General features: G+C 37.8%; 1 protein-coding gene across 4 annotated transcripts in view; it reads left to right on the forward strand.

Moving 5' to 3' along the window:
- KLHDC1 (kelch domain containing 1) overlaps nucleotides 1-13,747 on the forward strand; it is an 85,714-nt gene that overhangs the window by 40,291 nt on the left and 31,676 nt on the right. For all 4 annotated transcript variants that reach the window (XM_054593605.1, XM_054593750.1, XM_054593673.1 and 1 more), the window contains 2 exons: nucleotides 11,952-12,035; nucleotides 12,697-12,755. In XM_054593605.1, the coding sequence (XP_054449580.1) occupies nucleotides 11,952-12,035; nucleotides 12,697-12,755 (143 nt within the window). The remainder of the gene's footprint in view (nucleotides 1-11,951; nucleotides 12,036-12,696; nucleotides 12,756-13,747) is intronic.

Raw genomic sequence — 13,747 nt, forward strand, 5'->3', positions numbered from 1 at the left:
AGTTGAGCCTTGGTTGCTGTTGGAAGATGAATGGGAGGGATTTACCCAGGCCAGTCAGCTGCAAGGATTGCCTGTGACCACTGACCACCAATCTCCACCTTCCGTGGAGGGTCAGCTTTGCGGGGACAGGGTGGTGGTACTCCAGTGTGGTCTCTCACTGTCCACTGGGTGCGCTGGCCCTGGGGTTTCCTGGGTGGTGCAGGCCAACGTCAGCCCCCACCAGTGTTTTGCCCACGGGCACCCTACCTGAGCTATAAAGCAATCTGAGATGGCTGCTGCTTGTGCTGGGCTTAGAGATTCCCAGGTGTAGCCAAGCTGTGAATCTAGGCTGGCTGTTGCTACTGCCAGGCCTGGGGCTCACTGAGGCCGGCTATTGCTTGAGAGGATTTAGGAAGTTGTGAAGCTTGAGCAAAGGCCAGGCATTCTTATGGAAAAGCAGCTTGGGTGGGTCTATAAGTTGGGTGGGGTCAAGCCTCTGGGGATCACCAAGGCAGATCACACAGTGTCAGCCAGGTTGATGCAGTCTCAGATATGTTACCAGCTTGCAAACTTTTTGTGGGGAAGGTTTAGAAGAGGGACAGTGTCCTCTGCTTGCCTTGATGTCAGACACTGCAGTTTCTCCCAGTATTCCAGTGGTGCCTTTTAAGCTGCCACCCTGTGCTGGAGCTTAGAGGGAGGGAGTCTGAGTAGATGAGTCTGTGTGTGTGGGTTCTTTAAGAGGAACTGCTTGAGGCTCCAGCAGTTTCTTCTACCATTCAATCCCCACTAGTTTTTGCAGCCAGAAGTTGTGGGGACTTATCTTCCTAGCACTGCAACCCTGGGCTGGGAGGCCTGGTTTGGGGCTGGGACTTCTCACTTCTGAGATATCCCACCAAAATTTTTATCTACCACACATGGGTGAGGGACTGGCCCATTCTGCTTCTGTGCCCCTCCTTCCAGTCTGGATGGATGTGATTTCTTTAATTCCATAGCTCTCAGACTTCCATTCAACTGCATTTCTGGTGGTTCTGAGTGATGGTCGTTCTGTATTTTACTGGTAATTTTGATGTGGTTGTGTAAAGAGTTGAGCCATGTCTGCCTGTGCTGCCATCTTGACCAGAAGTCCTAAGATTTGTGTCTTTTATTAGTGAAATAAAAGCATTATATTGTGCTTAAAATAATTTCATGTCAACAAACTGGTGGGGAGAAATATTGACACTGGACCTACTGAAACTCATCCTTGATCTCTTTCATGCCTCTTAACCCTCTACTTCCTTAGAAAATAAAAGAACTACCAGAGGCATATTTTTAGAATGTGTTTCTGTGGTTAAGGCCTCTGAGGTTGCATATAACTAGTTCTTTGATTTTGTCTTTCTCTGACTTCTCTGACCCCTCTCCCTCTTTACTTTAATCCATATCCCTCCCCTCCTCCTGCTCCAACAGAAGCACATGACTTCTGCAAGGACAGCTGCAGATAATGCAATTTTAGTTAGTCCTTGACAGTATTTTCACTGTAATTTCTGTTATCATGTCTTCAAACAAATTCTTATGTTAATTACATTATACCTGTAAGTTTTTCTGATATGGTTAGAGCTGAAATCTGTTTTCTTATTTTTTTAGAGACATTCTTAAATTACCTCATTATTCCCAAATTTCTGCATCAGAAGGGCAAGCAACATGGTAGAGGGTAACAGTTATCAATGTTGAAGTTGAAAAACTAAATTTGCATTCTAATTGTGTCATGAAAGACCAGTGTGCTTTAGACAAGCCATTTAGTATGTCGTTTGTAAAATGAAAGGTTGGATGTGTCTTCCTACATGAGATTTTTACCTCTGTAAGAGCAGTATAGTAGTAACAGGGATCTTTGAATTATTTTTAGCATTTCAAACAACCTAATAAACACTGAGCGTTACTTATGCAGTTAGGCACACAGACTAATTCATGTCACTTTTTTTTTGCTCTTTTTTGAAAACGTATGAATGCAGTTTATTCAGAAGCATTGGTTGGCTATTAACTATATTTTATAAGTTAAAGAAGAAATCTGATATTTATTTCATAATAAATGTGTTCATAGGAGAAGAATTATTCCAAATTTCAGATCAGAGAGATGGGGAAATAATGACAATTTTGTTTTTCTGGAAAGACTGGGAACTACAACTCAAATAGTTCTCTCTCATTTATTTAAGTGTTATATAGGTAATATCTGAATTATTTCTTTCCATGTAGTCTTCAACACAGTTACTCAAGTAAACCTGAGGATTCTGGGGAATTACAATATTCGACATAGAGCTTAAGTTTCCTATGCCTACACTTAGTAGCCAATGAGCTGAAAATGTTGGGTTCTTTCAAAACTTGAAGTGAAATATATATGCAAATATATACCCACCATGAACACATGGAAAGTATTCAGAAAAATTTTCCTTCATATCTTCTTCATTCATCTACTCATTATATTCTGTCTTTTCCCACCAATCCAAAACTTCTCTGAAGAAAAGAGCTACTGTATATATTCAAAGTAAAGTATAGAGGAGTGTTATCAGTTAATGTGAAAACTTTTAGTAAGAGATAAAGCACTGTTTGGCTTAAGAAAAAAAAAATGAAGTTCTTATTGTGGAATTTGGAGCACCCAGGGTTCTGTAGGGCAGATTTATTATTTTAGAGTCTCTGAAATCATCACACTTTGTTCTGCTCACTTATAATTTTAACTCTGTGACTGTGTGTGTGTGAGAGAGAGAGAGAGAGAGAAAGAAAGAGAGAGAAGAGAAAGGGAGAGAAGGAGGGAAGGAAGAGGGGAGAAAGAGAATCTTTTAAAATGTCATTTTAAAATCCTTATATTTTATTAAGCTAAAATTTACATAAAATCTTATTTTGCTAAATGGTGTCAAATGTTTAAGAAAAACGTTTAAGAGTAAAGGTCTGGGTGAATAAATTTCATTCTCAAAGAGTATAGTCATACCTCAGAAATAATGCAGGTTTGGTTTCAGACCTCTGCAATAAAGTGAATAGCACAGTAAAGTGAGTCAAACAAATTTTTTGGAACAAATAACAGTATGTTTACACTATTCTGTTGTATATTAAGTGTACAATAACATTATGTCTAAAAATACTTTATATCTAAAAATACCTTGATTTAAAAAAACTTTCTTGCTAAAAAACCTCATGTGAGACTTCAGGAAGTCATAATCTTTGTGCTGGTGGAAGATCTTGCCTGAATATCGATGACTACTGACTAGGTTAGAGGTTGCTGTAAGTAGGGTGGCTGTGGTAGTTTCTTAAAATGAGACAGCAGTGAAGTTTGCCACATCAGTTGACTCTTCCTTTATGAACACTTACTCAGTAGCATGGGAGGCTGTTTGATTTCATTTTATCCCCAGTAGAACTTCTTTCAAAATTGGAGTCATCCTCTCAAACCTTGATGCTCCTTTATCAACTAAGTTTATGTAATATTCTAAATACTTTGTTGGCATTTCAGCGATCTTCACAGAATCTTTGCCAGGGGTAGATTTCATCTCAAGAAAGCACTTTGTTTGCTCATCCATAAGAAATAACTTCTCCTCCATTAAAGTTTTATCCTGAGATTGCAGCAATTTAGTCTCATCTTCAGGCTCCACTTCTAATTCTCGTTCTCTTGCTGTTTCTACCACAGCTGCAGTTACTTCCTCCACTGGAGTCTTGAACCCTTCAAAGTCATTCATGAGTGTGGAGTCAAATTCTTCCAAACGCCTGTTAATGTTGATATTTTGACCTCTTCTCATAAATTACGAAGGCTCTTAATGGCATCTAAAATGGTGAATCCTTTCCAGAAGGTTTTCAATTTAGTTTCCCCAGATCCATCAGAGGAATCACAAACTATGGCAGCTGTAGCCTTATGAAAAGCATTTCTTAAATAATTATCCCTTGATTCCTGGGATGCAGAATAGATGCTCTGTTATCAAGCATGAAAACACCATTAATTTCATTGTACATCTCCATCAGAGCTTTTGGATGACCAGGGGCAATGTCAATGAGCATTGATATTTTGAAAGGACTCTTCTTTCTTTTATTTTTCTTATTTCTTATTTATTTATTTTTAAATCATGTTTATTCTATTACAGTTGTCTCAGTTTTCCCCCTTTGCCCTCCTCCACCCATGCCACCCCCCCTACAGTCAATTCACCCTCTGTTGTCCATGTCCATGGGTCATTCACACATGTTCTTCATTTAGTTCTTTCTCCTTCTTTCCACCATTGTCCTCCTTCCCCATCCCTTCTGGTCACTTTCATTCTGCTCCATGTTTCCATGCCTGTGGTTTATTTTGTTCGTCAGTTTATTTTTTTTAAATTTCTTTCTTTCTTTTTTAATTCTTCACATACATTTGTCTCCATTTACCTGCCACCATTTTCCCCTGCCCCACCCACTCCCACTGCCCCCCTTCAATCCTTCCCCACCTTGGCTTCATCCATGTGTCCTTCACATCTGTTCCTTGATCTGACCCTTCTCCTTCCCCTCCCCGCTACCCGCCTTCCTCCCACTCATCCCCGTTGGTTTCTACTTTCTTTCAATGTTGCTGGTTATATTTTCCTTGCCTGCTTGCTTTGCTGATTAGGATCCACTTATAGGTGAGATCATATGGTATTTGTCTTTGACTGCGTGGCTTACTTCACTTAACATAATGCTCTCCATTTCCATCCATACTGTTGCAAAGGATAGTAGCTCTTTCTGTTGCGTAGTATTCCATTGTGTAAATGTGTCATAGTTTTTTGATCCGCTCATTTACTGATGGGCACTTAGGTTGCTTCCAGCACTTGGCTATTGTAAATAGTGCGGCTATGAACATTGGGGTGCATAGGTTCTTTTGAATTGGTGTTTTGGGATTCTTAGGATGTAGTCCCAGCAGTGGAATGGCTGGGTAAAAAGGTAGTTCCATTTTTAGATTTTTGAGGAAATTCCAAACTCTATACCACAGTGGCTGCACCAGTCTGCATTCCCACCAACAATGTACTAGGACTCCCTTTTCTCCACAACCTCACCAGCACCCGTTTTTTGTTGATTTGTTTATAATGGCCATACTGACCAATGTAAAGTGGTATCTCATTGTGGCTTTCATCTGAATTTGTCTGATGGCTAGTGGTGGTGAACATCCTTTCATATGTCTCTGGGCCCTGTGTATGTGCTCCTTGGAGAAGTGTCTGTTCAGGTCCTTTGCCCATTTTTTCATTGAATTTGTCTTCCTGGAGTGGAGTCATGTAGGTTCTTTATTTATTTTGGAGCTCAAACTCCTGTCCGAGGTATCATTGGCAAATATATTTTCCCATATGATTGGTTCCCTTTTCATTTTGTTGATGTTTTCTTTAGCCAATGCAGGAGCTTCTTATTTTGATGAAGTCCCATTTGTTTATTCTTTCCTTTATGTCCCTTGTTCTAGGAGACATAGAGGTGAAAATATTGCTGTGTGGGATGAGAGTGTTCTGCTTGTGTTCTCCTCTAGGACTTTTATGGTGTTGCGACTTATATTTAAGTCTTTTATTCATCTCGAGTTTATTTTTGTGTATGCTGTAAGTTGGAGATGGAGTTTCATGTTTTTGCATGTAGTTGTCCAGATCTCCCAACACCATTTGTAGAAGAGGCCATTTTTACTCCATTTTATGCTTCTGTACCCTTTGTTGAATATGAATTGACCATAGAGACATGGGTTTATTTCTGGGTTCTCTATTGTGTTCCATTGATCTATGTGTCTGTTCTTATGCCAGTACCAGACTGTTTTGATTACAGCAGCCTTGTAACATATTTTGATGTCAGTTATTGTGATCCCTCTGAGTTTGTTCTTCTTTCTCAAAATTGCTGCAGCTATTCGGGGTCATTTATGGTACCATATAAATTTTTGCAATGTTTGTTCTATGTCTGTGAAATATGTCATTGGTATTTTTATAGGGATTGCATTGAATCTATAAATCGCTTTGGGTAGTGTGGACATTTTGATGATGTTAATTCTTCCAGTCCATGAACATGGTATATGCTTCCACTTATTTGTGTTTTCCTTAATTCCTTTCTTCAGTGTTGTGTAGTTTTCTGCGTACAGGTCTTTTACCTCCTTGGTTAAGTTTATTCCTAGGTACTTTATTTTTCTTGTTGCTATAGCAAAGGGGATTTTTTTTCTAATTTCTTTTCTGGTATTTCATCATTGATGTACAAAAATGCCTTTGATTTCTGAATATTGACTTTGTATCCCGCTGTTTGGCCAAATTCACTTATTAGGTTTGAGTAGTTTTTTGGTGGAGTCTATGGGGTTTTCTATGTACACTATCATGTCATCTGCAAACAATGGCGGTTTTACTTCCTCCTTTACAATTTGGATGCCTTTTATTTCTTTTTCTTGTCTGATTGCTGTGGCCAGGACTTCCAACACTATGTTGAATAGAGGTGGTGAAAGAGGACATCCTCCTCTTGTTCCCGATCTTAGTGGGAAAGCTTTTAGTTTTTGCCCGTTGAGTATAAGGTTGACTGTAGGTTTTTCATATACGGCATTTATTAGATTGAGGTATGCCCCCTTTACTCCTACTTTGCTGAGTGTTTTTATCATAAATGGATGCTGTACCTTATCAATGCTTTTTCTACATCTATTGATATGATCATGTGGATTTTGTCTTTCTTTTTGTTTATGTGATGTATTATGTTTATTGAATTGCGAATACTGAACCATCCTTGCATCCCTGGGATGAATCCCACTTGATGATTGTGGATGATCTTTTTAATGTATTGCTGGATGTGGTTTGCCAATATTTTGTCGAGGATTTTAGTGTCTATATCATCAGCGATATTGGTCTGTAGTTTTCTTTCTTGGTTGTGTCTTTATGTGTTTGGGGGATTAGGATGATGCTGGCCTCACCAAAAGAGTTTGAGAGTCTTCCCTCATCTTGGACTTTTTGGAATAGTCTGAGAAGGACAGGGGTTAGCTCTTCCTTAAAAGTTTTCTAAAATTCTCCTTTGAAACTGTCTGGTCCAGGGGTTTCTGTGTTCTGGGAGTTTTTTTGATTATTGCTTCAACTTCACCAGCTGTTATTGGTCTGTTCAGGCTTTCTACTTATTCTTCATTCAGTGTTGGAAGATTATATTTTTCTAGAAATTTATTCATTTCATTGAGGTTTTCAAATTTCTTGGCACATATTCGTTCATAGTAATTTCTTACAATCCTTTGTATTTCTGTGGTATCAGTTGTTATTGCTCCCCTTTCTTTTCTGACATTTTGTATTTGGGTCCTCTCCCTTTTTTCTTGATAAGTCTGCGTAGCAGCTTGTTGATTTTATTTATCTTTTCAAAGAACCAGCCCCTGGAATGGTTGATCCTTTGAATGGTTCTTTTAGCCTCTATGTCATTCAATTCTGCTCTGATCTTGATTATTTCCTTCCTTCTACTGGCTGTGGACTTTGTTTATTGTTGTTTCTCCAGTTCTGGAAGATGTTGGGCTAAGTTGTTTATTTGAAGTGTTTCTATCTTTTTAAGGTAGGCCTGTATGGCTGTGAATTTCCCTCTCAGGACTGACTTTGCTGTTTCCCATGGGTTTTAGACTGTTTCATGTTCATTTTCTTTTGTTTCCAGAAACTTTTTGATTTCTTCTTTGATCTCATTATTTACCCATTCATTGTTTAATAGCATGCTATTCAGTCTCCATGAGTTTGAATGTTTCTGAGTCTTTTCCTTGAGGTTGGTTTCTAGTTTCAAGCCCTTATGGTCTGAAAATATGCTTGTTATGATTTCGATTTTCCTGAATTTGTTGAGGCTTGTTTTGTGTCCTATCATGGGGTCTATATTTGAAAGTGTTCCATTTGCATATGAAAAGAATGTGTATTTTGCTTCTTTGGGGTGAAATGTTCTATAAATGTCAATTAAGTCATTCAGTCTCACAAATCCTTGTGGATGTTTTGTTTGGAGGATCTATCCATTTTTGACAGTGGGGTGTTAAAATCCACTACTATCAGTGTGTTCACTGTCTATATCTTTCGTGAAGTCCTCCAAGATTTTCCTTATATATTGGGGTACTCCTATGTTGGGTGCATCTCGATTTACATAGTTTATGTTGTCTTGATGGATTCTTCCTTTGAGTATTATAAAGTATTCTTCTGGGTCCCTTTTTATGGCTGTTGTTTTGAAATCTATTTTGTCTGATGTAGGTGTTGCTACCCCTGCTTTTTCATCCTGTCCATTTGCTTGGAATATTTTTTTCCATCCCTTTATTTTCAGTCTGTGTAGGTCCTTTGTTCTGAGGTGGGTCTCTAGTAGGCAGCATATTAGTGGGTCATGTTTTCTTATCCATTCAGCTATCCTATGTCTTTTGATTGAGGCATTTAATCCATCTACATTTAAAATTATTCATAGGTACTTACTCACTTTTTCCCTTTGTACCTGTAATCCTCTCTTTCTCATTCTTTTTCTTAATCTTCTTAAAGCAGTCCCTTAAGCATATCTTGTAGTGCTTGTTTGGTGGAGGTGTATTCATTTAGCTTTCTTTTGTCTGGGAAACTCCTTACTTTGCCTTCCATTTTAATTGAGAGTCTTGCTTGATAGAGTAGTCTTGGCTGCAGGCCCTTGCTTTTCCTTACTTGGAATATTTCTTGCCATTCTCTTTTTTCTTGTGTTTCGGTTGAGAAGTCAGCTGCTAGCGTATCGGGGCTCCCTTGTATGTTACTACCTGTTTCTCCCTTGCTGCCTTTAGGATTCTCTGTTTGTTTTTGATATTTGCCATTTTAATGATGTTGAGTCTTGGAGTGGACCTCTTTGGGTTCCTCTTGAATGGGATCCTCTGTGCTTCCTGGACTTGCATGACTTTTTCTCTCCTCAAAATAGGGAAGTTTTCCATTATTATTTTTTCAAACAGGTTCTCTATTCCTTCCTCCTCTTCTCCTTCTGATATCAGTATAATACAGATGTAATTATGTTTCAGGTTGTCCTGCATTTCCCTCAATGCCTCTTCATTCTTTTTAAGTCTTTCCATTTTTTGGCTCTTTCTGGGAGCTTTTTGTTACCTTATCCTCCAGCTCGTTGATTTGATCCTCTGCTTCATCTAGCCTGCTTATGATTCCTTCTTCTGTGTCCTTCAATTCAGAAATTGAATTCTTCATTTCCTCTTGTCTCTTATTGACAGTTTCTATGTCCATTGTCATGCTGATATAATCTACAGTAAGTTCCTTGTAGTTTCCCTGTAGTTTTTTGTAATTCCCTCTGAGTTCACTGAGCTCATTGAGCTTCCTTAGAACTGTTGTTTTATACTCAATATCAGATAGTTTACTTGCCTCTGTTTCATTTGGTTCTCTTTCTGGGGATTCCTTCTTTCCTTTTTATTAGGGCATGTTTCTTGTCTTCCCATTATTTGTGAGACTCTTCTCTTTTGGTTCTGCTTCTTACATTGATCTGCCTTGATTTGCTGACTTTGTGGTGTGAACTTCTATGGTGGGAGACTGCTGTTTTTTCTTTCTGATGATGTCAAATGTTGACCTTGTCTGACCTTAAGCAGTGTGTTCGAGATTTCCAGGAATCTACTGTTTGTGGCTGTCTCTTTCAGCTGTTAATCTAGTCACTCTTTACTCAGCAGCCAGGGTTAGACACCACCTGCCCAGGGCAGAGTCCCTCCTGGGGCGGGGCTGTTGTATCCTCTCATGTTGCTGCCACTCAGGGGAATGTTCTGCTTGAGCCAGATGGCTACTGCCTTATGGGGGATGAGTCAGGTCCGAGATCCCACAGGGAACTCTTCAGTTCTCCTTCCCCAGTCTCTCCTCAGGCGTCTTTAGCCCATTGTGCCCCCACCTTTGCTGGAGACCAGTGTACATGGCTGCAAATAAAATTTTATGCATTGACCCTTTAAACGGCTCTTTATGTCTTCAGCAGAGTGCAACCCTGCTGCTTTTCTTAGTGAAGTGTTATCTGTGTACTTTTAGGGCTCTGGTGCTGTAGGGTGGAGATCCCCGCTTACGGTTTAGAGCCCTCTCTTTTCAGGGGGATCCACCTGCCATTTTAATATCCTTTTGGTGCTGCTGCCCAAGGGCACCCCACCCGCCTTCTAGAGTCTCCGTTGCATTCCTTATCAGTCAGGTTGTATTAAAGCTCATTCTTCTGTCTGTCCTAGGTAATAAGGCTTCTCTTTCGCTATTGTTCAGTTGTTTGTTCCAGGTGATTTATCCACAATTTAGTTGTAATTCCAGATTGGTCCTGGGAGGAGGTTGGTGTGACTTCCATTCACTCCTGTGCCATCTTGATTCACCAGGACACTCTTTTTTTCCTGAGCAGTATGTCTCAACAGTTAAATTGGGCTTAAAATATTCAGTAAACAATGTTGTAAACATATTTGCTGTCCTCCAGGCTTTGTTGTTCCACTTCTGGGGCACAGGTAGAGTAGACTCAGCATAATTCTTAAGGGTCTTAGGGTTTTCAGATAGTAAATGAACATTGATTTTAAAAATTCAGCTTCATTAGCCACCAACAAGAGAATCAGCTTCTACTTTGAAGATTTGACTCCAGGCATTGACTTCTTTCTAGCTAGGAAAGTCCTAGATGGCATCTCCTTCCACACTAAGGCTGTTTTGTCTACATTGAAAATCTGCTCTTTAATATAGCCACCTTCACTAATTATGTTAGCTAGCTATTCTGGATAACTTGCTGCAATTTTTATATCAGCATCTACTGCTACATCTTGTACTTTTATGTTTTGGAGATGGCTTCTTTCCTTAAACCTCATGAACCAACCACTACTAGCTTCAAACTGTCCTTCTGTAGCTTCCTTACTTCTCTTAGCCTTTATAGAATTGAAGAGAGTTGGGGCCTTGCTCTGGAGTAGGCTTTGGCTTAAGGAATGTTTGGTCTGGTTCAGTCTTCTATCCAGACCACTAAAACTTCCTGCATGTTAGCAATAAGAATGTTTCACTTTCTTACTATTGGTGTGTTTACTAGAGTAGCTCTTTTTATTTCCTTAAATAACATTGCCATTGCATTCACACCTTGGTTAATTATTTGGTGCAAGAAGCCTTGCTTTTATCTTCCATCTGCTTTTGATTTGTCTCAGCGTTTGACATGCTTTTCTCACTAAGCTGAATCATATCTAGCTTTTGATTCAGAGTTTTCCTTTCACTTGAACACTTTGAGGCCATTGTGTGGTAATTAATTGGCCTAATTTCAGTATTGTTTGCCTTAGAGAGAGGCCTGAGGAGAGGGACAAAGATGGGGGAATGGCTGGTTGGTGGAGCAGACTGAATACACACATTAATCTGTTATTATTTTACGTGGGTGCATTTCATGTTACCCCCAAACCAATTACAATGGTAACATCAAAGATAACTGATTACAGATCACCATACCAAATAACAACAATAATGAAAGAGTTTGAAATATTGTGAGACTTACCAAAATATTACACAGACACAGAGCGAGCAAATGCTGTTAGAAAAATGGAGCTGATAGACTTGTCTGATGCAATGTTGCTGCAAACCTTCAATTTGTAAAACATGCAATATCTGCAAAGAACAATAAAGTGAAAGTCAATAAAAGCGGATATGCCTTTGGTATTTGTCTATAATTATTACTATTTAGAGCAGCAATATTCATCCTTTTTCATCTCATGGCACACAAAGTATTAAAGTTCTGCGGCACACCAAAAAAATGTTATATTTTTTGCCTATCTGACAAAAAATAGGTATAATTTTGATTCATTCACACTGGATCGCTATCTTTATGTTGGCTGTTGTCAGTCTTTTATTTCACAATCTAAAGGAAAAGATGTCAGTGGCCTTGACCAAATAGTCAGATATTGCATGTTTTAAAAATCTCTGCAGCACACAGTTTGAAAATTGCTTATCATTGAGAGTGAACTTTTACATTTGGCTTTCTAATGGAATTACATAGATAATAGTAATTTAGGAGTCCTGAATTTCTCATACTAAGCATAAGAATGTGACATCGTTTCATATGTTTCAAGTCCTTGTGCTCTGTTTTCTGATCTCTGCTTGCAGGGTGGAGTTCCACCACAGCCACGAGCCGCGCATACATGTGCAGTTCTTGGAAATAAGGGTTATATCTTTGGTGGACGTGTTTTGGTTAGTATTTTCAATGGAAATAACCATTTATGTATGATGCTTCTTATAAAACATCCTCTGAATTTATAGAACTGAACATTCAAATAATCTAGAGATTATGGTGCCGTTCAATAACTTTTATCTTCTATTCCTAAACAGACCACAAATGAATAATTACAGATGATTTTAAATCATATTTTAATGAGGAGAATCCTTCACTTTAGTGTATTCTTAGAAAAGTTTCATTTGTTATCATCTAAATCCTGGTGGTTTAAACTCATTTACATGTGTCCCCCTTGATATGTTAATTTGATAGCTCTATGTTATTTTTATTAATGCTTAGCATTGTTCTCCAACTTATAAACTTATGATGTTAAGTAAAATAGAGATAATCTATATTTTTAAAAATATTTTTTAAAAATTGATTTTCAAAGAAGGGAAGTGAGAGAGAAAGAGGGAGAGGAACATCAGTGTGTGGTTGCCTCTCATGTTCCCTCTACTGGGGACCTGGCCTGCAACCCAGCCATGTGCCCCGACTGGGAATTGAACAATTCAGCACTCAGTCCACTGAGCCACACCAGCCAGGGCAAGAGAATCTGTTTTTAATATAAACTTGGTTTAACATAATATTCTCTTATGAAAAATGTAAAACACTGACCAATTTAACACACTTTTATTTTAGCAAACTAGGATGAATGATTTGCACTATCTGAACTTAGATACCTGGACTTGGTCTGGAAGGTAAGTATGAAATTTATTTTTAGCTATAGGCATTTCTCTGTGTGTATGTGTGTGTACCATAATCAAAATTTTGGTCTCTAAAACTGAACCATTATTTTTTCCCTTCAGATTATATGTCTAAGCAAGAAATATATAAATTTAAATAGAGTTTGTTCTTAACCAAACTATATAAAAACATGAGAATACTAGCTGTTGAAAATTAATTATGTAAAAGTACTGGTTTTATAATATGTATACTTGAAGACTGGTCAGTAGAAGAAAGGAAGTAACTGTTTAATGGGGTCATTACAGGTGGGTAGAAATGGTGTGGATAAAAGTCAGATTTTATTTATGGCTCAGAATTTATAAATATATTTAGCAGTAGAATAAATATATTTAGCTATCAATTCAGCTCTTCATGTAATAAGATGAACTCAGAGCTATATATTATTCCAAAGTAGAAATGCTATTAAAAATAAAACCACAGAAGTGCAAAAAGAAAATATAGCAGATTATCTTTAAAATCTCAGTATGGAGAAGACTTTTCTAAAAATGATTTAAACCCAAAATTCATAAATTAAAAGATAGGTTGATAAAAGTACTTAAAAATTAATTGTTTCTATGTAGAAAAATATACCACAAAAAGTTAAAAGACAAATTGGAAAATGCAAACAAAAAATATAAACTAGAAGTGGTATTTACGGTCTTTCTTTTTTATGTTTGTTTGACTTACGTAGTATTTTTTAAATTTACTTTGAATTTTTCTTAAATTTTAAATTTTTTTAATTACAGTTTATTAGTTTACATATTTACATATTTTATATTAGTTTCAGGTGTTCAATGTAGTAGTTAGATAATGATATACTTTACACAATATTTATAGTGTTTCTAACAAAGATGGCTAAGATCCGCAAGAAGTAAGTTGGTAAGAAAAAGACAAATAATCCTACAGGAAAGTGGACAAAGAACATGCACGAGCCATCTCAGAGAAGAAATACAAATAGGCAAAATTA

Source organism: Pteronotus mesoamericanus, unplaced genomic scaffold (assembly GCF_021234165.1).
Source record: "Pteronotus mesoamericanus isolate MK-2021 breed Mesoamerican mustached bat unplaced genomic scaffold, CSHL_Meso_final contig_100, whole genome shotgun sequence".
Lineage (NCBI taxonomy): Eukaryota > Metazoa > Chordata > Mammalia > Chiroptera > Mormoopidae > Pteronotus > Pteronotus mesoamericanus.